Source organism: Mesoplodon mirus (genome assembly GCF_964341445.2).
Source record: "Mesoplodon mirus genome assembly, chromosome: 2".
NCBI lineage: Eukaryota > Metazoa > Chordata > Mammalia > Artiodactyla > Ziphiidae > Mesoplodon > Mesoplodon mirus.
Genome location: NC_138977.1, coordinates 35,271,631 through 35,298,394, shown reverse-complemented (window position 1 = coordinate 35,298,394; position 26,764 = coordinate 35,271,631). Strand labels below are relative to the sequence as shown.

At 41.3% G+C, this 26,764-nt stretch overlaps 1 protein-coding gene across 1 annotated transcript; it reads left to right on the top strand.

Annotated features, from left to right (window-relative positions):
* Nucleotides 1–471: 471 nt before the first annotated feature.
* Nucleotides 472–22,660, top strand: LOC309815706 (uncharacterized protein; the record flags this gene model as incomplete). Its single annotated transcript, XM_082642633.1, has 3 exons — nt 472–500; nt 5,664–6,671; nt 21,623–22,660. The coding sequence occupies 3 exons, from the start codon at nt 472–474 to the stop codon at nt 22,632–22,634; spliced, it is 2,049 nt and encodes a 682-aa protein (XP_082498759.1). The 3' UTR covers nt 22,635–22,660.
* Nucleotides 22,661–26,764: the final 4,104 nt, after the last annotated feature.

Genomic DNA, 26,764 nt, shown 5'->3' with positions numbered 1-26,764 from the left:
CCCAGAAGGCCATAAGTTAATTTTTTCCAGTTTTATTGAGATATATTTGACATATAATATCATATAACTTTAAAGTATACAATATAAGAATTTGATATATGTATATATTGTGAAATGATCACCACAATAAGTTTAGCTAACATTTATCACCTCACATAGTTAGAATTTTTATTTTTACTTGTGATAAGAACTTTTAAGATCTACTCTTCTAGCAACTTTCAAATATACAATACAGGCCCACAGGCTGCCTTCCCTGGGCAGGGGTGCTGGACCCAGCTGGGTTGAGGGCACTGATATGCAGTTCCCTTCCCACTGGCTGTCCTGCTTGGGTGCCAAGTTCCATACGGGATTTCATGGATCGGTAGTTCTGCAGGCTGGGGAATCTGACACCAAGGAGCTGGAAGATTCAGTGTCTGAATCAAAGTACCAATAAAATGATGTCCCGTGAAAGCTGAAAGTCTCCATGTGAATATGACGGACAGACAGTGCGTCTTCATTCAGTGAGCAGTTCTGAGCACCTGCCACACCAGGTGTGTGCTGGTTGCTGGAATCCCTGGCTGTTTGGGATGAGGTTCCTGCCCACGAGAAGTTAAGAATCTGGAGGCAGATGGAGTTAAGATGGTGGAGTAAGAGGACGTGAAGTTTGCATCTCCCCACAAGTACAACAAGAATGCATCAGAGCAATTCTTGCAGAGCACCTAATGGGTGCCGGTGGGGGACCTAAGGCACAGAAGAGGACGGGACAAATCCCCACATGACCAGGGTCTTTGTTCCAAGTCCAGGGGTCAGGCTTGATCTCCTGTGGTGGGAGCTCTGAGTCCAAGCTGCTGGGCTAACATAGAACTTCAGGCCCCAAGGAATATTCATTGGGGTCAGATTTCCCAGAGGTCTTCATATCAGTACCAAGACCTGGCTCCACCTAACTGCCTGCAAACTCCAGTGCTGGACGCCTCAGTCCAAACAACCAGCAAGACAGGAACACAGCCCCACCCGTCAGAAAAAAAAAATGAGACTATAGAAAAAGATGGTACAGATGAAAGAGCAAGGTAAACACCTACAAGTCCAAATAAATGAAGAGGAAATAGGCAACTTACCTGAAAAAGAATTCAGAGTAATGACAGTAAACATGATCCAAAATCTCAGAAATGGAATGGAGGCATGGATTGAGAAAATAAAAGAAATGTTTAACAAAGACAAAGAACTAAAGAAAAAACAGTGATAAACAACACAATAGTTGAAATGAAAAATAGACTAAAAGGAATCAATAGCAGAATAACTGAGGCAGCATAATGATTAAGTGAGCTGGTAGATAGAATGGTGGAAATTACTGCCAAGGAGCAGAATAAAGAAAAAAGAATGAAAAGAAATGACAGTCTCAGAGACTTCTGGGACAACATTAAATAGACCAACTTTCAAATTATAGGGGTCCCAGAAGAAGAAGAAAAAGATAAAGGGTCTGAGAAAATATTTGAAGAGATTACAGTCAAAAACTTCCCTAACACAAGAAAGGAAATAGTCAATCAAGTCCAGGAAGAACAGAGAGTCCCATACAGGATAAACCTAAGGAGAAACATGCCAAGACACATATTAATCAAACTAATAAAAACTAAATACAAAGAAAAAAATATGAAAAGCAGCAAGGGAAAAGCAAAAAAGAACATAGAAGGGAATCCTCATAAGGTTATCAACTGATTTTTCAGCAGAAACTCTGCAGGCCAGGAGGGAGTGGCAGGATATATTTAAAGCGATAAAAGGGAAAAACTTACAACCAAGATTACTCTACCCAGCAAGGATCTCATTCAGATTCGATGAGAAATCAAAAGCTTTACAGACAAGCAAAAACTAAGAGAATTCAGCACCACCAAACCAGATCTACAGCAAATGCTAGAGGAACTTCTCTGAAAGGGAAACACAAGAGGAGAAAAAGACCTACAAAAACAAACCCCAAACAATTAAGAAAATGGTAATAGGAACACACATATTGATAATTACCTTAAATATAAATGGATTAAATGCTCCCACCAAAAGACACACAATGGATACATTCTGGCTGAATAGATACAAAAAGAAGACCTGTATATATGTTGTCTACAAGAGACCCACTGCAGGCCTAGGGACACATACAGACTGAAAGTGAGGAGATGGAAAAAGATATTCCATGCAAATGGAAATCAAAAGAAAGTTGGAGCAGCAATACTAATATCAGACAAAATAGGCTTTAAAATAAAGACTGTTACAAGAGACAAAGAAGGATGCTACATACTGATTAAGGGATCAACAAAGAAGAAGATATAACAATTGTAAATACATACGCAGCCAGCACAGAAGCACCTCAATATATAAGGCAAATATTAACAGACATGAAAGGAAAACTTGACTGTAACACAATAATAGTGGGGGACTTTAGCACCCTGCTTACATCAATGGACATGTCATCCAGACAGAAACTCCATAAGGAAACACAAGCCTTAAATGACACAATAGACCCGATAGATTTAATTGATATTTACAGGACATTCCATCCGAAAGCACCATAATACACTTTTTTCTCAAGTGCACATGGAACATTCTCCAGGATAGATCACATCTTGGGTCACAAATCAAGCCTAGTAAATTTAAAAAAATTGAAATCATATCAAGCATCTTTTCTGACCACAATGCTATGAGATTAGAAATCAACTACAGGAAAAATAAAAACCCACACACACGTAGAGGTTAAACAATATGCTACTAAATAACCAGGAGATCACTGAAGAAGTCAAAGAGGAAATCAAAAAATACATAGAAACAAATGACAACAAAAGCACCATGACCCAAAACCTGTGGGGTGCAGCAAAAGCAGTTCTAAGAGGGAAGCTTATATCAATACAATCCTACCTCAAGAAACAAGAAACATCCCCAATAAACAATGTAACATTACACCTAAAGCAACTAGAAAAAGAATAAACAAAACCCAAAGTTAGAATGAAGGAAACTGTAAAAATCAGAGCAGAAATAAATGATATAGAAATGAAGAAAACAATAGCAAACATCAATAAAACTAAAACCTGGTTCTTTGCGAAGAGAAAAAAAAATGATAAACCTTTAGCCAGACTCATCAAGAAAAAAAGGGAGAGGGTTCAAATCAGTGAATTAGAAATGAAAAAGAAAAATGACAATGGACATTGCAGAACTGCAAAGGATCATAAGAGACTACTACAAGCAACACTATGCCAAAAAAATAGACAACCTGGAAGAAATGGACAAATTCTTAGTAAGGTACAACCTTCTGAGACTGAGCCAGGACGAAACAGAAAATGTAAACTGACGAATCACAAGGAATGAAATTGAAATTGTGATCAAAAATCTTCCAACAAACAAAAGTCCAGGACCAGATGGATTCACAGGTGAATTCTATGAAAACATTTAAAGAGCTAACACCCATCCTTCTCAAACCCTTCCATAAAATTACAGAGAAAGCTTGGAAAAACTCCCAAGCTCATTCTACCAGGCCGCCATGTCCCGGATACCAAAACCAGACAAAGATATTACAAAAAAAGAAAATTACAGACCAATATCACTGATGATTCTCAACAAAATACTAGCAAACAGAATCTAACAACACATTAAAAGGATCATACAACATGATCAAGTGAGATTTATCCCAAGCATGCAATGATTCTTCAATATATGCAAATCAATCAATGTGATACACCATATTAACAAACGGAAGAATAAAAACCATATGATCATCTCAACAGATGCAGAAAAATGTTTGGACAAAATTCAACACATATTTATGATAAAAACTCTCCAGAAAGTGGGCATAGAGGGAACCTACCTCAACATAATAAAGGCCATATATGACAAACACACAGCAAACATCATTCTCAATGGTGAAAAACTGAAAGCATTTCCTCTAAGATCAGGAACAAGACAAGGATGTTAACTCTCACCACTATTATTCAACATAGTTTTGAAAGTCCCCGCCATGGCAGTCAGAAAAGAAAAAAAACAAAAGGAATCCAAATTGGAAAAGAAGAAGTAAAACTGTCACTGCTTGCCAGTGACATGATACTATACATAAAAAATCCTAAAGATGCCACCAGAAAACTACTAGAGCTCATCAATGAATATGATAAAGTTGCAGGATACAAAATTAATGCACAGAAATCTCTTGCATTCCTATACACTAACAACAAAATATCAGAAAGAGATATTAAGGAAACAATCACATTTACTATTACCACAAAAAGGATACCTAGGAATTAACCTACATAAAGGGGCAAAATTCCTGTACTCAGAATACTATAGGTTACAGATGAAAGAAATCAAAGATGACACAAACAGTTGGAGAGATATACCATGTTCTTGGATTGGAAGAATGAATATTGTGAAAGTGACTATACTACCCAAAGCTGATTCAACTGCATAAAGGTTCAATGCAGTCCCTATCAAATTACTGTGGCATTTTTCACAGAACTAGAACAAAATATCTTAAAATTTGTATGGAGATACAAAAGACCTCGAATAGCCAAAGCAATCTTGAGAAAGAAAAACGGAGCTGGAGGAATCAGGCTTCCTGACTTCAGACTATACTACAAAGGTACAGTCATCAAGACAGCATGGTACTGGTGCAAAAACAGAAATATAGATCAATGGAACAGGAGAGAAAGCCCAGATATAAACCCATGCATCTATGGTCACCTAATCTATGACAAAGGAGACAAGAATATATTGACACAATGGAGAAAAGACAGTCTCTTCAATATGTAGTCCTGGGAAAACTGGACAGCTACATGTAAAAGAATGAAATTAGAACATCCCCTAACCCCATACACAGAAAATAAACTCAAAATGGATTAATGACCTAAAGGTAAGCCCGGACACTATAAAACTCTTACAGGAAAACATAGGCAGAACACTCTTTGACATAGATCCCAGCAAGATCTTTTTTGACTCACATCCTAGACTAATGAAAATAAAAACAAAAATAAACAAGTGGGGGCCTCCCTGGTGGCGCAGTCGTTGAGAGTCCGCCTGCCGATGCAGGGGATACGGGTTCGTGCCCCGGTCTGGGAGGATCCCATATGCCGCGGAGCGGCTGGGCCCGTGAGCCATGGCCGCTGGGCCTGCGCATCCGGAGCCTGTGCTCCGCAACGGGAGAGGCCACAACAGTGAGAGGCCCGCGTACCGCAAAAAAAAAATAAATAAAATAAATTAAAAAAAAAATAAACAAATGGGACCTCATTAAAATTAAAAGGTTTGTACAGCAAAGGAAACCATAAACAAGACAAAAATACAACCTTCAGAATGGGAGAAAATATTTGCAAAGGAAACAACTGACAAGGGATTAATCTCCAAAATATACAAACAGCTCATGCAGCTCAGTGTCAAGAAAACAAACAACTCAGTCAAAAAATGGGTGGGGCTTCCCTGGTGGCGCAGTGGTTGGGGGTCCGCCTGCCGGTGCAGGGGACACGGGTTTGTGCCCCGGTCCGGGAGGATCCCGCGTGCCGCGGAGCGGCTGGGCCCGTGAGCCATGGCCGCTGGGCCTGCGCGTCCGGAGCCTGTGCTCCGCAATGGGAGGGGCCACAACAGTGAGAGGCCCGCGTACCGCAAAAAAAAAAAAAAAAAAAAAAAAAAAAGCGTGGAGCGTGACGTAGCTGTTTTTTCTCGGCTAGGTCTGCTGCAACGGACGGAGGCCGGCTGAGCTGCGGTGTTCGGAGCTGCGGTTCTTGGCGAGATTTTGCGTTGCCCGTCCTCAGCCATTTCACCGATAATCAGCGGATCACTTTGCCAAGTGCCGGGAAGAACAAAGGAATTCGGAAGGAGACTCTCGGCTCCCGGCCGCCTTGCTCTGAGTGGCTTCCTTTTCCGCTCGCGCCTGTCCGGAGAAACTGGACTTATAACCGTCACTGGATTATGCTTGTCTCTACAGCTGATGGTGATCTCTGTCCTCCTGTTGAGGAACCAGTTGCTACTGCTTATCCCAAAGCAAGCAAGAAAAAGGATAAGGCCAAAGAGAAAAAGTTTATATGGAACCATGGAATTACTCCGCCTCTAAAAAATGTCAGAAAGAGAAGGTTCCGTAAGACAATAAAGAAGAAGTATATTGAATCTCCAGATGTGGAAAAAGAAGTAAAGCGGTTGCTGAGAGCAGATGCTGAAGCTGTCAGTACCCGTTGGGAAATAATTACTGAAGATGAAACAAAAGAAGCAGAAAATCAAGGCCTTGATATCTCTTCCCCAGGAATGTCTGGCCACAGGCAGGGCCATGCCTCATTAGAACATGATGAGCTTCGGGAGATATTCAATGACCTCAGCAGCAGCAGTGAAGATGAAGATGAGACACAGCATCAAGATGAAGGAGATATAAACATCATGGACACTGAGGAAGATCTGGAAAGGCAGCTACAGGACAAGCTAAATGAGTCAGATGAACACCAGCAAGAAAACGAGGGAACTAATCAGCTGGTTATGGGAATTCAGAAACAGATTGATAACATGAAAGGCAAGCTCCAAGAGACCCAGGACAGGGCAAAGCGACAGGAGGATCTCATCATGAAAGTGGAAAACCTGGCTCTCAAGAACAGATTTCAGGCTGTGCTGGATGAACTGAAACAAAAGGAAGAGCGAGAAAAGGAGCAGCTCAGCTCTTTGCAAGAAGAGCTAGAATCACTCCTAGAGAAGTGAGGAGAGTTTTGGTACTTAATTTCATTCCTGACAGTGGTCAGCCTTTTCTTCCTCTTTTCCTTTTTCTCTGAATATCTATTGTTCTTAAAATCAAAGCACAAAATTTCATGCCTAACTGTTGTGAATTTTTTTAAATAAGGAATTTGGTGCATCTCTTTAATGAGCTATAAGTTTTCTTCAGACAGGGACCATGTCCTATACATTTTTCACTTGTTGAACTGGGTTTAGCTGGGCATAAAGCAGGTACTAAAAACCTATTGACTAATTATATTGCTTTCTCTTTTCTTCCTGTCAGGATTGTGCTGTACTATTTGAGGTTTTTAGTACAGTTGCTTTTGGGAAAATTTCACTGTTACAGCATGGGTCTTTCCAAATGCACTAAAATAAAACACAGTGCAAATGGATTCCAGTAATATGACAAGTGAATTCTAAGGTTTATTCATTTCACTTATGTGAAATCACACCATTTTCTAAAATAATGATTAATAATTATAAATATATTTCAAGGTACAGGTGATTTTCATGTCTATTTTATTTTTATTTATTTTGCTTGTTGAATTATTTTTTTAATTTTTTTATTTTCTAACTTTTTATTTTATATTGGAGTATAGCCGATTAACAGTGTGATACTTTCATGTGCAAAGCAAAGCGACTCAGCCATACAAATATATAGATATCCATACTCCCCCAAACTCCCCTCCCATCCAGGCTTCCATATAACATTGAACGGAGCTCCCTGTGCTATACAGTAGGTCCTTGTTGGTTACCCATTTTCAATATAGCTGTTCCTTGGAATACATTGAAAAGTCCTCATTTTTCTTTTCTAAAGTGAAATTGCTGAACATTCTTGGCCTGTCCCTTCAGAGGTTATTTGAATTCCATCTGCCCCTTAAAGGAGGTGTTTCCCAAATGTATCCTAATCTCTGTTTCTGGATTTCCAAAGCCCTTCTGCAGTTCTCAACCTCTCAGGCCCTCAGGCAGCAGACAAGCTCTCTCCTTGAGGTGCAGCTGCACCTCTCCTTCAGGAGGTGAGGGCTTTGTGGGAGTGTTGTAGCAGGTGGGCGAGGGGCTGTCATGGGGCAGCCACCAGGACAGGTTTAGGGACAGGCTTCCCTGGATGGAATGAAATAGAAGTTGGCCTTGAGGAGGCCTTGAATGTACTTTAAATACATTTCCCTGGAACTCCGTATGTTTTGTAAGTTCCGAAGTAATCCTGAATCTCCACTTCCAGATTTGATCTTTCTCACATCTTTATATTCATAGAAGACTAAGGATCTTTGTATTAATATATAATGAATGCCTGCATGATGTCCCGTTCATTGATGGCTCAATCATTCCTATGTTAATCCATCACACCTGTCCTCAGTATCCCCTGTCCCTAGTCAGCATCCAGGGACACTAGGACGCCAGCACACTGCCCACAAGCAGGCAGTTATGGTGCTCACAGAGGGAGATGGGTCTCAGGTGAAGGTGCTCCTCTTGTCTCCCTGAGGATAGCCATCTACTCCCAGGAGAGCAGAAAGCTTTTCTTAAACAGGAGCACCTATGCCTGCACTCCAGAAACATCTTCCCTCAAACGTTGAAGGGTAAAATGATGGGATGTGCGTTACAGAAAAGCCTTCCCAGGTAGAATGGTCATATGGGGAACCTCCTCTCCTCTGTTTCCCTTTCTAGAGGAATCCTGCTTAATGGCTTTTTGATGAACCTTTCCAAGTAGCCTGCATATAAAACCCAACGTTTATATGACGTATACTTTATGTGTATAGAACCTTCCCCTGGGTATATTTGCAATGAGGGCAATCTATCTCATCTTAAATGCTTATTTTCCACTTATTTTTGTCCTGTATCAGCACATCTACTTCATTGTTTTAAAATGTGTTGTCAAGGACAACTCAGGAAATCGTTTAAATAGGCACTTTTATGAAGTGCCTACAAGCTACCCACTCCTCTAAAATATTGTTTCCAGTGATGATTTGCCTCTCTAGTTTGGTCCCTGAACATAGGTAAACAAAATAAAATGTAAAATCATAGTTGATTATTAAAATCGTGTTTTTGTGGATTTTATTCGGGATTTCATTGAGGCAGCGATCCAAATTGGAGAGACAGGAAACTTTTAGTATGAGTCATCCAATCCATGGAGGTGGGGTATACTCTTACATTTATAAAGGTCTTCCTTAATCTCTTTCATTACATGTTTATGATCTTGTTCATACAACTTCTGCATTTCATGTCTAGATTCATTCAAATGTGTTTTACATGTTGATGCAATTGTAAAAGATTCACTTTCAACACTATATTTTTGTTTCTCACATGTGGATATACTTAAAATATGTATTAATACTTTATACAATAATCTTGCTAAAATCCCCTCTAGGCTATATCATTTCTCTTCAGGTTCTTCGAGTTTCATAACAGACAGTTTTATCTTTTGCAAATAATGACAGTTTTCTTTCTTTCAGTGTTTAAGACTTTTTCAGCATCTCCGTACTGAGCTGGTAGACCCTCTGGTGGGGACTTTACACTTGAGCACCAAGGCGTCGCACCTTAACCTACTGATCAATCATAGCATCACCAAACGGGAGCAACTCCACATTATGTGTACAGTTATTTGCTGGTGTTTTTGAGCTACTCTGCATCACCTATAAATCATCTAACCACAAAACACTGAATCTGAATTGGATGAGCATTTGTAGCATCCTTTCACTTTATGGTAAATGTAGGGAGTAGAGGAGGAATATGTTAATGACCTTAAAAGAAGCAGCACTTGAATGTGGGAAATTGTACAGGTCAATGAGTCAATGCTGCCATAAAAAAAAAAAAAAGAATAGAGTTGAAAATGAAAAAAAAAAAATCCTAACTGTGAAACATGAAAGTTCTTTGGATCCACATTTGAATAAACCGACAGAAAAAAAGACATTTATGAGGCAGTTGGGGAATTTTGACTATGAAGTAGTAAATGATATCAAGGCATTGTTGCTTGTGTTCTAGGTATTATAAAGGTTTTAGTAAAAAAGGTCCACATTTTTAGTGGGGTATGATGTATACAAGTATGAAAGCAACCATAAAGGGAAGAAAAAAGATGAGTTAACAAAATTTTGATAAATGTTGAATGTGGGTTGATGGTACTATTTTTTAATGCAATTGTGTCTGCTTCTCTGCATCTTTGAAATTTTTCATAATAATTAATTTTGAAGTATACTGAAAAGTACAAAGTAACTTGAGCCGCATGAAGAATGATTCTGGGGTACCTCAAAATTATCTGTAACACTAATTTTTTTCGTAATATAAAATATTGAATCAAATATGACAAAATATAGCAGGCATTAGTAATACATGAATTAGTTATGCATGAATTTGGCAAGAAATTGTTTATGAAGGAAAAATCAGTAATACATATCCTATTTTTAAGATTCTGACATTTTGTTCATCATGGACATTTTGCTTTAATTTTGACTTTTTTTTTTTTCTCGTTACGCGGGCCTCTCACTGTTGTGGCCTCTCCCGTTGCGGAGCACAGGCTCCGGACGCGCAGGCCCAGCGGCCATGGCTCACGGGCCCAGCTGCTCCGCGGCGTGTGGGATCTTCCCGGACCAGGGCACGAACCCGTGTCCCCTGCATCGGCACGTGGACTGTCAACCACTGCGCCACCAGGGAAGCCCTAATTTCGACTTTTAAAAATACTTAAAGTAGTATTGGTCTTGATCCCTGTGTGTTTTGGCACCCCTTAAATTGTGCACCTGAGATGAGTCCCATGTTCTCCTCCCTGTAGACCCAATCCTGCCACTCAACACATGGAGCTGAGCTGGAGTCGTGGCTTGAGAGCGGCGATTCTGGACACATGAGAATCTTGTTTTTCATAACTATGAGCCCACCTCCCCCAGTGCAACCCCTACCCTGAGGGAACCTGGCTCAGCCTTCTCTTCCCACAAGATCTATCTCTCCTCTGTCCCTGTCAACACTCTCAAGCCAAAGGGATGGGAACCACTTTTATTTAGCACCTGGGCTCACTACTCTCAGCAAGGGAGGACACACCATGGGGAACCCTCTAGCATTTCAGGGAGGGGGTGTTATTTTGGTGGTGGTGTGTTATGGGGTTTAGGAAAAGGCTAAGGAAGAAGGACATTGCTCTGATAAGATATTGCCAGTAGGGGATTCATTCTGTGATGGGGTATCTTCATAAACCTCATGCAGAAGGAGGGAAGACTAGACTGAGGCTGAAGATGTGATGGGCACAGTAATGGCCGTCACTCCTATTAGCGAAGAGAGGCAGGTCCTGTCCTGGGTGTTGGGTCATTTTTGTGGTTTGAACGATGTTCATGTTTTGTCTGCGTCCAGACCTGCTTCAAGAGTAGTCTTGTGTTTGTCTTGTTGATCAGAGTCACAGAGTGGCCCTGTCGGATGATGTTGCTGTTCTGTGAAGCTGTTTACGTTCATCAGGAGAACAGCAAGACCTAGGTGAGGGTGCCGGCCCAGCTCCCATTCATGGGGGCAGGGGTGGGCATTTCTTTCTCCAGGCTCCCCAGTTCTGACGATCACTGGGCAGGGATGAGAAATGAATGTGCTCTGTTGCATAGCAGTCTGTGGGACCAGAACACAGGTGGAGAGACGCTGGTGGAAAGTGAGAGGCAGTCAAGGGCAGAACCCCAGGGACCACAGTCACAGAGCAGCCAGGAAGAGGAAAACAAAGCAGAAACAGCCATTGAAAGAGCACCTGCGACTGGTTGACAAAGTCCAGGTCCTGAGCCCTCAGGTCATGAAAGTGTCAATGGTGTTGGAAACAGAATCACCATGAGGAACCATCTGAGTAGAAAGGCAGGACTGAAACCTTGATGAGAGAGTGAAAGTCTGATTGTAGGGAGTTGGATTTGATGACTGTAACTCAGGCATTTATTCCAGATGAGGCCATCAAAGTTGAACACTTGACTGTTTACATCAGTTCTTTCAGTCTGGGGAGCTCCAACTAAGGTCTGCCCCTCACTAGTGTGGAAATATCGATTGTGCCCCCAAAATGTCCAAGGGAATGAACTGCTGGGAGGGCTTTAGAGCCAAACTAAGTGAGGGACCTTATCCTGAAGAATGAAGAAGAAATGTATTTATAATTATGTGAACACTGGTAAGCAATGACTCACCTACTATGTTCAATATCGATAGAATAAAATTTATATTTTAAGGCAGGACAAGAAAATTTAAACCTAAAATTCACTCTCTCTGTCCCTTTGGGCCTCCTCCCTCTCCCCCTAATGTGCAGGGTGCCTCTGCATCACACATAACCCACAGCTCCTAAAAGATGGGAGAACCTGCTCGAACATAAATATCAATCTTTTCCCCTTTCTTTGATGCTAGCAATGTGACTTATTAAAAGAAGAGCTTCTTTCCCAGCTCCGTAGGGAGTCATGGACCTTGCTGCTCACTTTGTACGTGCTTACCTTAGTGAACTTTATGTAACATATCCATATGTTATTTATTTATTTATTTTTTATTGCCCCGCAGAAGTCAAGGGGATCAGTGTGCTGGCCTGACAGATGACCTCCAGGAAGTGGAGGCATGGGAAATGGAGAAATGGGGGCTCAGAACAGAAGGAAGCTGAGATGTGGCGTGGCAGGTGGGGGGAGGGGTGGGGATGGGGCCAGAAAAGCAGCAGAGTTCCTGGAGGGGACAGCACCCTCCCCCCTCCTTCTGGCACCCCAGACCAGGCCAGAGAGGAAGAACAGCGGCAACAAGCTCCTCTGAGGGCTTCCTAAGTGCCTGGAGCTGTGTTAAATGCTTTAAGGACATTATCTTATTTCATCCTGGTAAGTGCACCCATTTTGCAAACACGGAAACTGAGGCATGGAGGTCTCACGGCCACTTCAAGGTGGAGCCTGTCTGATCCCAAAGCCAGAGATTAACGGCTCCTCTTGTCTCCCACCTCACAACAATCCCCTCACCCTTCACCAAAGTGGCAGCCCTGAAAGAACCAGCAGCCCTTTACCGCCCAGAGGGAAAACTGAGGCCCAGAGAGAGGAAGGTTATTGGACAAATACTGGGGTTTAGGGCAAGTTGAGGTGGGGCCACCTCAAACATTTTTAGCTACGAAGAGAGAGACTCCAACTATGGGGCTTGGGGGAGGGACCCCTCCACCACCCCTCGGTCAACGTAGCGACCTCCATCTTGCTTCCCACAAGCAGCCCAGCCTCCTCCCTCCAGAAGCATTACCTGAGCTCAGGAGTTAACCTACAGCGTCCATATGTTATTTTGATGGACGATCCTGTGTCTCAAACACGTACATGACTATACCTTCAACTTCTAACAGGTGGAACTTCGGTTATATTCCTCAGTGTGGCTTGAAAGAAATTCCCTTCTTAACGTCATTGTTAACTGAATTTTTGTGGACAACACGTACTATTGATTTGTTTCTTTGGTAAAAATCTAGTAACTGGAAGAAGTGACAGATGAGGTACCTAGAGAATCCAGAAGGCTGTATGTGGCCCCTTTGCAGCGCCCTCTAGTGGTTCTGAATGTGTGGTTCCCAGACCAACATCATCTGCGTCAATTCAAATACATACATCCAAACAAAAAGATGGTTGCAGCCAGTTGGGGTTCTGGATATCTGATGATTTTTTAAAGGTTATTAATGAAAAGACATCCTATACGTGAAAGACACAGAGTACACTATTTACATTGAAAACACTATGATATGCAGGATTTGCTTCACAGTGATGAAGAGCAGGGATGGCTGGGGGCATCACTCACTGGATGTGGACATGGGATGTTGTAGGCTAAACTGTGTGCCCCCCACAGTTCATAAGTTGAAGCTGTAACTCCCAGGACGTCAGAATGGGACCCTATATAGTAATATAGTCTGTAATGTGCTGATTAAGGTAAAATGAGGCTGCTCAGGGAGGTCCTAATGCAACACTGATGGGTGTTCTTAGAAGGGGAAGAGACATCAGGGACGGGGACCCACAGAGAAAAGGCCATGTGAGATCACAGCCACGAGGAGGCCACCTGGGAGCCAAGGAGAGAGGCCTCAGGAGAAAGTGAACCTGCTGACCCGTTGGTATTCAACTTCCAGTCTCCAGAACTGGGACAATGAGTTTCTGTTGCTGAAGTCACCCTAATGTGTGGTGTTTTGCTGTGGCAGCCCTTGGAAACTGATAATCATGTTTGTTCTACTATTTTTCTTTTAATTTACAATCTGAACATGTTCTATGTAAAAACACTTTTCACAAGGCTGACCAATGTTCTCAGTGTGCTCCTGTCCCAGCCAGGCCACGCCAGCTTCTCTCTTCCTTCTTTGAGCCACAACTCTCCCTCTCCCTCCATCCTAAAGTGTCCACATCCCTTCAGTCTCTATCTCCAAGGGAAATTTAGAGATTACAGCAGACTCAAAAGGCGTGCCAACCTGGGCATGTAAGTTGGAGTAGCCAATATGCAAAACAGCATGGAGTTTCCTCAAAAAAACTAAAAATGGAAGTGCCATATGATCCAGCAATGTCTCTTCTAGGCACATATTGAACAAAACTATAATTCAAAGTGATACATGTATCCCTATTTTCATAGCAGTGCTATTCACAATCCCCCAAACATGGAAGAAACCAAAATGTCCATCAACAGAGGAATGGATAAAGAAGATGTAGCACATGTATACAGTGGAATACTACTCATCCATTAAAAAGAACAAAATAATGCCTTTTGCAGCAACATGGATGGAACTTGAGATTATCATACTAAGTAAGTCAGAAAGAGACAAATGCCATACAATATCACTTACATGTATAATCTAAAATATGACACAAATTAACCTACCTATGAAACAGAAACAGACTCACAGACATACAAAACAAACTTGTGGTTCTAAAGGGGGAGGGAGGGGGTGGCAGAGGGACAGAGTGGGAGTTTGGGGTTAGCAGATGCAAACTATTGTATATGGAATGGGTAAACAACAAGGTCCTACTGTACAGCACACGGAACTATATTCAATATCCTGTTATAAACCATAATGGAAAAGAATATAAAAAAGAATGTATGTATATGTAATGTGAATTACTCAGCTATACAGCTGAAATTAACAAACTATTGTAAATCAACTCTACTTCAATTAAAAAAAAAAGATGTACCACCATTACAAGTAATTGATGTGAGTTGGCTGCAAGTTCAAACACATGAAAATAATACTATGATTCTGAGACAGGAAGACGAGAGCACAGCCATTCTGGAAAAAGACCTAGGAATGGCCTTGGGCAAAACAGGCACTGCAGGCTAAAGAACAAACTCCCTGGGGTCTGATTCCCAAAAGAAGAAAAAAAAAAAAAAAAGAAGAAGAAACAGGGCTTAAAAGGTTGACCTTCTCTCTATTACGATAAAACAAATGTCACAGGTGATTACAGTATAAAAAGAAACTGTGTGTATATATGTCCTTATGATAGCCAGCAAATATTTATCTTCCATAAAGTAACCACACAGGTACATACATAAAACCTTAACTAAGGAGCCCATATATTGAGAAGAAAATGGAACAGCAGTGAGCAGGGTGCCTGGCACACAGCAGGTCCATCCCACAGGAGCCCCTAGGACTTGCCCACACCTCCCGCAGGTATGGTCCAGGTGACAGGCAGATTCCAAGTCACACCCACACCCACAACTGGGGCTTCCTTCCCCCTACTGCATCTTCCTCTGAACCCATGGAATTTCCCACTCTGCAGGCCAGAGAGTCTGTTCCAAATGAATCCAATGAGAACCTCCTGCCCTCTAGTACCTCCCAGACCATCCTGTCTTGGCCCTTCTCCATCAGAGTGTGGTCACCCAGTGTCCCCTGGGCAGCTATGTTGTCCCTGCTCAGGCCCACCTGAGATTCTGGCCCCAAGTCCATGCTCACCTGTCCATGCTTCTCAGTCTTGGCTCTGTGCTGCAGGAGCTGCTCTGTGTCCTCAAGGCCTTGGGGGCATCCTGGCTCCACCCACTGGGGCTCTGGGCTTCTTCCTCACAGAGCAGAAGGTCTTCCTTGATCCAGGTCTTGATCCAGGTCTCAAGGCATGACACAGCCCACCTTCTCTGTTCACTGCTGGGGTCAGAATCTGGCCCCTTGGGCCTTAAAAGCCTGAAGGGAGACTCCTTTCCTTTATCCCATTAGACAGACTGCAGATGCAATCAGCCTGGGAAATTACAGGCTGCTGATGACACCTCTCATCTTCCTCTCTGATTGAATCCTCTGTCCAGGGAATGGAAGACTCTCACCCTTAATCCCCTTTCTCTAATTCTATCAGTGATATAGTTTCTGGCTCCTTGGAATACTTTTTTTCCCCCCAGAAGGCCATAAGTTAATTTTTTCCAGTTTTATTGAGATATATTTGACATATAATATCATATAACTTTAAAGTATACAATATAAGAATTTGATATATGTATATATTGTGAAATGATCACCACAATAAGTTTAGCTAACATTTATCACCTCACATAGTTAGAATTTTTATTTTTACTTGTGATAAGAACTTTTAAGATCTACTCTTCTAGCAACTTTCAAATATACAATACAGGCCCACAGGCTGCCTTCCCTGGGCAGGGGTGCTGGACCCAGCTGGGTTGAGGGCACTGATATGCAGTTCCCTTCCCACTGGCTGTCCTGCTTGGGTGCCAAGTTCCATACGGGATTTCATGGATCGGTAGTTCTGCAGGCTGGGGAATCTGACACCAAGGAGCTGGAAGATTCAGTGTCTGAATCAAAGTACCAATAAAATGATGTCCCGTGAAAGCTGAAAGTCTCCATGTGAATATGACGGACAGACAGTGCGTCTTCATTCAGTGAGCAGTTCTGAGCACCTGCCACACCAGGTGTGTGCTGGTTGCTGGAATCCCTGGCTGTTTGGGATGAGGTTCCTGCCCACGAGAAGTTAAGAATCTGGAGGCAGATGGAGTTAAGATGGTGGAGTAAGAGGACGTGAAGTTTGCATCTCCCCACAAGTACAACAAGAATGCATCAGAGCAATTCTTGCAGAGCACCTAATGGGTGCCGGTGGGGGACCTAAGGCACAGAAGAGGACGGGACAAATCCCCACATGACCAGGGTCTTTGTTCCAAGTCCAGGGGTCAGGCTTGATCTCCTGTGGTGGGAGCTCTGAGTCCAAGCTGCTGGGCTAACATAGAACTTCAGGCCCCAAGGAATATTCATTGGGGTCAGATTTCCCAGAGGTCTTCATATCAGTACCAAGACCTGGCTCCACCTAACTGCCTGCAAACTCCAGTGCTGGACGCCTCAGTCCAAACAACCAGCAAGACAGGAACACAGCCCCACCCGTCAGAAAAAAAAAATGAGACTATAGAAAAAGATGGTACAGATGAAAGAGCAAGGTAAACACCTACAAGTCCAAATAAATGAAGAGGAAATAGGCAACTTACCTGAAAAAGAATTCAGAGTAATGACAGTAAACATGATCCAAAATCTCAGAAATGGAATGGAGGCATGGATTGAGAAAATAAAAGAAATGTTTAACAAAGACAAAGAACTAAAGAAAAAACAGTGATAAACAACACAATAGTTGAAATGAAAAATAGACTAAAAGGAATCAATAGCAGAATAACTGAGGCAGCATAATGATTAAGTGAGCTGGTAGATAGAATGGTGGAAATTACTGCCAAGGAGCAGAATAAAGAAAAAAGAATGAAAAGAAATGACAGTCTCAGAGACTTCTGGGACAACATTAAATAGACCAACTTTCAAATTATAGGGGTCCCAGAAGAAGAAGAAAAAGATAAAGGGTCTGAGAAAATATTTGAAGAGATTACAGTCAAAAACTTCCCTAACACAAGAAAGGAAATAGTCAATCAAGTCCAGGAAGAACAGAGAGTCCCATACAGGATAAACCTAAGGAGAAACATGCCAAGACACATATTAATCAAACTAATAAAAACTAAATACAAAGAAAAAAATATGAAAAGCAGCAAGGGAAAAGCAAAAAAGAACATAGAAGGGAATCCTCATAAGGTTATCAACTGATTTTTCAGCAGAAACTCTGCAGGCCAGGAGGGAGTGGCAGGATATATTTAAAGCGATAAAAGGGAAAAACTTACAACCAAGATTACTCTACCCAGCAAGGATCTCATTCAGATTCGATGAGAAATCAAAAGCTTTACAGACAAGCAAAAACTAAGAGAATTCAGCACCACCAAACCAGATCTACAGCAAATGCTAGAGGAACTTCTCTGAAAGGGAAACACAAGAGGAGAAAAAGACCTACAAAAACAAACCCCAAACAATTAAGAAAATGGTAATAGGAACACACATATTGATAATTACCTTAAATATAAATGGATTAAATGCTCCCACCAAAAGACACACAATGGATACATTCTGGCTGAATAGATACAAAAAGAAGACCTGTATATATGTTGTCTACAAGAGACCCACTGCAGGCCTAGGGACACATACAGACTGAAAGTGAGGAGATGGAAAAAGATATTCCATGCAAATGGAAATCAAAAGAAAGTTGGAGCAGCAATACTAATATCAGACAAAATAGGCTTTAAAATAAAGACTGTTACAAGAGACAAAGAAGGATGCTACATACTGATTAAGGGATCAACAAAGAAGAAGATATAACAATTGTAAATACATACGCAGCCAGCACAGAAGCACCTCAATATATAAGGCAAATATTAACAGACATGAAAGGAAAACTTGACTGTAACACAATAATAGTGGGGGACTTTAGCACCCTGCTTACATCAATGGACATGTCATCCAGACAGAAACTCCATAAGGAAACACAAGCCTTAAATGACACAATAGACCCGATAGATTTAATTGATATTTACAGGACATTCCATCCGAAAGCACCATAATACACTTTTTTCTCAAGTGCACATGGAACATTCTCCAGGATAGATCACATCTTGGGTCACAAATCAAGCCTAGTAAATTTAAAAAAATTGAAATCATATCAAGCATCTTTTCTGACCACAATGCTATGAGATTAGAAATCAACTACAGGAAAAATAAAAACCCACACACACGTAGAGGTTAAACAATATGCTACTAAATAACCAGGAGATCACTGAAGAAGTCAAAGAGGAAATCAAAAAATACATAGAAACAAATGACAACAAAAGCACCATGACCCAAAACCTGTGGGGTGCAGCAAAAGCAGTTCTAAGAGGGAAGCTTATATCAATACAATCCTACCTCAAGAAACAAGAAACATCCCCAATAAACAATGTAACATTACACCTAAAGCAACTAGAAAAAGAATAAACAAAACCCAAAGTTAGAATGAAGGAAACTGTAAAAATCAGAGCAGAAATAAATGATATAGAAATGAAGAAAACAATAGCAAACATCAATAAAACTAAAACCTGGTTCTTTGCGAAGAGAAAAAAAAATGATAAACCTTTAGCCAGACTCATCAAGAAAAAAAGGGAGAGGGTTCAAATCAGTGAATTAGAAATGAAAAAGAAAAATGACAATGGACATTGCAGAACTGCAAAGGATCATAAGAGACTACTACAAGCAACACTATGCCAAAAAAATAGACAACCTGGAAGAAATGGACAAATTCTTAGTAAGGTACAACCTTCTGAGACTGAGCCAGGACGAAACAGAAAATGTAAACTGACGAATCACAAGGAATGAAATTGAAATTGTGATCAAAAATCTTCCAACAAACAAAAGTCCAGGACCAGATGGATTCACAGGTGAATTCTATGAAAACATTTAAAGAGCTAACACCCATCCTTCTCAAACCCTTCCATAAAATTACAGAGAAAGCTTGGAAAAACTCCCAAGCTCATTCTACCAGGCCGCCATGTCCCGGATACCAAAACCAGACAAAGATATTACAAAAAAAGAAAATTACAGACCAATATCACTGATGATTCTCAACAAAATACTAGCAAACAGAATCTAACAACACATTAAAAGGATCATACAACATGATCAAGTGAGATTTATCCCAAGGATGCAATGATTCTTCAATATATGCAAATCAATCAATGTGATACACCATATTAACAAACGGAAGAATAAAAACCATATGATCATCTCAACAGATGCAGAAAAATGTTTGGACAAAATTCAACACATATTTATGATAAAAACTCTCCAGAAAGTGGGCATAGAGGGAACCTACCTCAACATAATAAAGGCCATATATGACAAACACACAGCAAACATCATTCTCAATGGTGAAAAACTGAAAGCATTTCCTCTAAGATCAGGAACAAGACAAGGATGTTAACTCTCACCACTATTATTCAACATAGTTTTGAAAGTCCCCGCCATGGCAGTCAGAAAAGAAAAAAAACAAAAGGAATCCAAATTGGAAAAGAAGAAGTAAAACTGTCACTGCTTGCCAGTGACATGATACTATACATAAAAAATCCTAAAGATGCCACCAGAAAACTACTAGAGCTCATCAATGAATATGATAAAGTTGCAGGATACAAAATTAATGCACAGAAATCTCTTGCATTCCTATACACTAACAACAAAATATCAGAAAGAGATATTAAGGAAACAATCACATTTACTATTACCACAAAAAGGATACCTAGGAATTAACCTACATAAAGGGGCAAAATTCCTGTACTCAGAATACTATAGGTTACAGATGAAAGAAATCAAAGATGACACAAACAGTTGGAGAGATATACCATGTTCTTGGATTGGAAGAATGAATATTGTGAAAGTGACTATACTACCCAAAGCTGATTCAACTGCATAAAGGTTCAATGCAGTCCCTATCAAATTACTGTGGCATTTTTCACAGAACTAGAACAAAATATCTTAAAATTTGTATGGAGATACAAAAGACCTCGAATAGCCAAAGCAATCTTGAGAAAGAAAAACGGAGCTGGAGGAATCAGGCTTCCTGACTTCAGACTATACTACAAAGGTACAGTCATCAAGACAGCATGGTACTGGTGCAAAAACAGAAATATAGATCAATGGAACAGGAGAGAAAGCCCAGATATAAACCCATGCATCTATGGTCACCTAATCTATGACAAAGGAGACAAGAATATATTGACACAATGGAGAAAAGACAGTCTCTTCAATATGTAGTCCTGGGAAAACTGGACAGCTACATGTAAAAGAATGAAATTAGAACATCCCCTAACCCCATACACAGAAAATAAACTCAAAATGGATTAATGACCTAAAGGTAAGCCCGGACACTATAAAACTCTTACAGGAAAACGTAGGCAGAACACTCTTTGACATAGATCCCAGCAAGATCTTTTTTGACTCACATCCTAGACTAATGAAAATAAAAACAAAAATAAACAAGTGGGGGCCTCCCTGGTGGCGCAGTCGTTGAGAGTCCGCCTGCCGATGCAGGGGATACGGGTTCGTGCCCCGGTCTGGGAGGATCCCATATGCCGCGGAGCGGCTGGGCCCGTGAGCCATGGCCGCTGGGCCTGCGCATCCGGAGCCTGTGCTCCGCAACGGGAGAGGCCACAACAGTGAGAGGCCCGCGTACCGCAAAAAAAAAATAAATAAAATAAATTAAAAAAAAAATAAACAAATGGGACCTCATTAAAATTAAAAGGTTTGTACAGCAAAGGAAACCATAAACAAGACAAAAATACAACCTTCAGAATGGGAGAAAATATTTGCAAAGGAAACAACTGACAAGGGATTAATCTCCAAAATATACAAACAGCTCATGCAGCTCAGTGTCAAGAAAACAAACAACTCAATCAAAAAATGGGTGGGGCTTCCCTGGTGGCGCAGTGGTTGGGGGTCCGCCTGCCGGTGCAGGGGACACGGGTTTGTGCCCCGGTCCGGGAGGATCCCGCGTGCCGCGGAGCGGCTGGGCCCGTGAGCCATGGCCGCTGGGCCTGCGCGTCCGGAGCCTGTGCTCCGCAATGGGAGGGGCCACAACAGTGAGAGGCCCGCGTACCGCAAAAAAAAAAAAAAAAAAAAAAAAAAAAAGCGTGGAGCGTGACGTAGCTGTTTTTTCTCGGCTAGGTCTGCTGCAACGGACGGAGGCCGGCTGAGCTGCGGTGTTCGGAGCTGCGGTTCTTGGCGAGATTTTGCGTTGCCCGTCCTCAGCCATTTCACCGATAATCAGCGGATCACTTTGCCAAGTGCCGGGAAGAACAAAGGAATTCGGAAGGAGACTCTCGGCTCCCGGCCGCCTTGCTCTGAGTGGCTTCCTTTTCCGCTCGCGCCTGTCCGGAGAAACTGGACTTATAACCGTCACTGGATTATGCTTGTCTCTACAGCTGATGGTGATCTCTGTCCTCCTGTTGAGGAACCAGTTGCTACTGCTTATCCCAAAGCAAGCAAGAAAAAGGATAAGGCCAAAGAGAAAAAGTTTATATGGAACCATGGAATTACTCCGCCTCTAAAAAATGTCAGAAAGAGAAGGTTCCGTAAGACAATAAAGAAGAAGTATATTGAATCTCCAGATGTGGAAAAAGAAGTAAAGCGGTTGCTGAGAGCAGATGCTGAAGCTGTCAGTACCCGTTGGGAAATAATTACTGAAGATGAAACAAAAGAAGCAGAAAATCAAGGCCTTGATATCTCTTCCCCAGGAATGTCTGGCCACAGGCAGGGCCATGCCTCATTAGAACATGATGAGCTTCGGGAGATATTCAATGACCTCAGCAGCAGCAGTGAAGATGAAGATGAGACACAGCATCAAGATGAAGAAGATATAAACATCATGGACACTGAGGAAGATCTGGAAAGGCAGCTACAGGACAAGCTAAATGAGTCAGATGAACACCAGCAAGAAAACGAGGGAACTAATCAGCTGGTTATGGGAATTCAGAAACAGATTGATAACATGAAAGGCAAGCTCCAAGAGACCCAGGACAGGGCAAAGCGACAGGAGGATCTCATCATGAAAGTGGAAAACCTGGCTCTCAAGAACAGATTTCAGGCTGTGCTGGATGAACTGAAACAAAAGGAAGAGCGAGAAAAGGAGCAGCTCAGCTCTTTGCAAGAAGAGCTAGAATCACTCCTAGAGAAGTGAGGAGAGTTTTGGTACTTAATTTCATTCCTGACAGTGGTCAGCCTTTTCTTCCTCTTTTCCTTTTTCTCTGAATATCTATTGTTCTTAAAATCAAAGCACAAAATTTCATGCCTAACTGTTGTGAATTTTTTTAAATAAGGAATTTGGTGCATCTCTTTAATGAGCTATAAGTTTTCTTCAGACAGGGACCATGTCCTATACATTTTTCACTTGTTGAACTGGGTTTAGCTGGGCATAAAGCAGGTACTAAAAACCTATTGACTAATTATATTGCTTTCTCTTTTCTTCCTGTCAGGATTGTGCTGTACTATTTGAGGTTTTTAGTACAGTTGCTTTTGGGAAAATTTCACTGTTACAGCATGGGTCTTTCCAAATGCACTAAAATAAAACACAGTGCAAATGGATTCCAGTAATATGACAAGTGAATTCTAAGGTTTATTCATTTCACTTATGTGAAATCACACCATTTTCTAAAATAATGATTAATAATTATAAATATATTTCAAGGTACAGGTGATTTTCATGTCTATTTTATTTTTATTTATTTTGCTTGTTGAATTATTTTTTTAATTTTTTTATTTTCTAACTTTTTATTTTATATTGGAGTATAGCCGATTAACAGTGTGATACTTTCATGTGCAAAGCAAAGCGACTCAGCCATACAAATATATAGATATCCATACTCCCCCAAACTCCCCTCCCATCCAGGCTTCCATATAACATTGAACGGAGCTCCCTGTGCTATACAGTAGGTCCTTGTTGGTTACCCATTTTCAATATAGCTGTTCCTTGGAATACATTGAAAAGTCCTCATTTTTCTTTTCTAAAGTGAAATTGCTGAACATTCTTGGCCTGTCCCTTCAGAGGTTATTTGAATTCCATCTGCCCCTTAAAGGAGGTGTTTCCCAAATGTATCCTAATCTCTGTTTCTGGATTTCCAAAGCCCTTCTGCAGTTCTCAACCTCTCAGGCCCTCAGGCAGCAGACAAGCTCTCTCCTTGAGGTGCAGCTGCACCTCTCCTTCAGGAGGTGAGGGCTTTGTGGGAGTGTTGTAGCAGGTGGGCGAGGGGCTGTCATGGGGCAGCCACCAGGACAGGTTTAGGGACAGGCTTCCCTGGATGGAATGAAATAGAAGTTGGCCTTGAGGAGGCCTTGAATGTACTTTAAATACATTTCCCTGGAACTCCGTATGTTTTGTAAGTTCCGAAGTAATCCTGAATCTCCACTTCCAGATTTGATCTTTCTCACATCTTTATATTCATAGAAGACTAAGGATCTTTGTATTAATATATAATGAATGCCTGCATGATGTCCCGTTCATTGATGGCTCAATCATTCCTATGTTAATCCATCACACCTGTCCTCAGTATCCCCTGTCCCTAGTCAGCATCCAGGGACACTAGGACGCCAGCACACTGCCCACAAGCAGGCAGTTATGGTGCTCACAGAGGGAGATGGGTCTCAGGTGAAGGTGCTCCTCTTGTCTCCCTGAGGATAGCCATCTACTCCCAGGAGAGCAGAAAGCTTTTCTTAAACAGGAGCACCTATGCCTGCACTCCAGAAACATCTTCCCTCAAACGTTGAAGGGTAAAATGATGGGATGTGCGTTACAGAAAAGCCTTCCCAGGTAGAATGGTCATATGGGGAACCTCCTCTCCTCTGTTTCCCTTTCTAGAGGAATCCTGCTTAATGGCTTTTTGATGAACCTTTCCAAGTAGCCTGCATATAAAACCCAACGTTTATATGACGTATACTTTATGTGTATAGAACCTTCCCCTGGGTATATTTGCAATGAGGGCAATCTATCTCATCTTAAATGCTTATTTTCCACTTATTTTTGTCCTGTATCAGCACATCTACTTCATTGTTTTAAAATGTGTTGTCAAGGACAACTCAGGAAATCGTTTAAATAGGCACTTTTATGAAGTGCCTACAAGCTACCCACTCCTCTAAAATATTGTTTCCAGTGATGATTTGCCTCTCTAGTTTGGTCCCTGAACATAGGTAAACAAAATAAAATGTAAAATCATAGTTGATTATTAAAATCGTGTTTTTGTGGATTTTATTCGGGATTTCATTGAGGCAGCGATCCAAACTGGAGAGACAGGAAACTTTTAGTATGAGTCATCCAATCCATGGAGGTGGGGTATACTCTTACATTTATAAAGGTCTTCCTTAATCTCTTTCATTACATGTTTATGATTTTGTTCATACAACTTCTGCATTTCATGTCTAGATTCATTCAAATGTATTTTACATGTTGATGCAATTGTAAAAGATTCACTTTCAACACTATATTTTTGTTTCTCACATGTGGATATACTTAAAATATGTATTAATACTTTATACAATAATCTTGCTAAAATCCCCTCTAGGCTATATCATTTCTCTTCAGGTTCTTCGAGTTTCATAACAGACAGTTTTATCTTTTGCAAATAATGACAGTTTTCTTTCTTTCAGTGTTTAAGACTTTTTCAGCATCTCCTTACTGAGCTGGTAGACCCTCTGGTGGGGACTTTACACTTGAGCACCAAGGCGTCACACCTTAACCTACTGATCAATCATAGCATCACCAAACGGGAGCAACTCCACATTATGTGTACAGTTATTTGCTGGTGTTTTTGAGCTACTCTGCATCACCTATAAATCATCTAACCACAAAACACTGAATCTGAATTGGATGAGCATTTGTAGCATCCTTTCACTTTATGGTAAATGTAGGGAGTAGAGGAGGAATATGTTAATGACCTTAGAAGAAGCAGCACTTGAATGTGGGAAATTGTACAGGTCAATGAGTCAATGCTGCCATAAAAAAAAAAAAAAGAATAGAGTTGAAAATGAAAAAAAAAAATCCTAACTGTGAAACATGAAAGTTCTTTGGATCCACATTTGAATAAACCGACAGAAAAAAAGACATTTATGAGGCAGTTGGGGAATTTTGACTATGAAGTAGTAAATGATATCAAGGCATTGTTGCTTGTTTTCTAGGTATTATAAAGGTTTTAGTAAAAAAGGTCCACATTTTTAGTGGGGTATGATGTATACAAGTATGAAAGCAACCATAAAGGGAAGAAAAAAGATGAGTTAACAAAATTTTGATAAATGTTGAATGTGGGTTGATGGTACTATTTTTTAATGCAATTGTGTCTGCTTCTCTGCATCTTTGAAATTTTTCATAATAATTAATTTTGAAGTATACTGAAAAGTACAAAGTAACTTGAGCCGCATGAAGAATGATTCTGGGGTACCTCAAAATTATCTGTAACACTAATTTTTTTCGTAATATAAAATATTGAATCAAATATGACAAAATATAGCAGGCATTAGTAATACATGAATTAGTTATGCATGAATTTGGCAAGAAATTGTTTATGAAGGAAAAATCAGTAATACATATCCTATTTTTAAGATTCTGACATTTTGTTCATCATGGACATTTTGCTTTAATTTTGACTTTTTTTTTTTTCTCGTTACGCGGGCCTCTCACTGTTGTGGCCTCTCCCGTTGCGGAGCACAGGCTCCGGACGCGCAGGCCCAGCGGCCATGGCTCACGGGCCCAGCTGCTCCGCGGCGTGTGGGATCTTCCCGGACCAGGGCACGAACCCGTGTCCCCTGCATCGGCACGTGGACTGTCAACCACTGCGCCACCAGGGAAGCCCTAATTTCGACTTTTAAAAATACTTAAAGTAGTATTGGTCTTGATCCCTGTGTGTTTTGGCACCCCTTAAATTGTGCACCTGAGATGAGTCCCATGTTCTCCTCCCTGTAGACCCAATCCTGCCACTCAACACATGGAGCTGAGCTGGAGCCGTGGCTTGAGAGCGGCGATTCTGGACACATGAGAATCTTGTTTTTCATAACTATGAGCCCACGTCCCCCAGTGCAACCCCTACCCTGAGGGAACCTGGCTCAGCCTTCTCTTCCCACAAGATCTATCTCTCCTCTGTCCCTGTCAACACTCTCAAGCCAAAGGGATGGGAACCACTTTTATTTAGCACCTGGGCTCACTACTCTCAGCAAGGGAGGACACACCATGGGGAACCCTCTAGCATTTCAGGGAGGGGGTGTTATTTTGGTGGTGGTGTGTTATGGGGTTTAGGAAAAGGCTAAGGAAGAAGGACATTGCTCTGA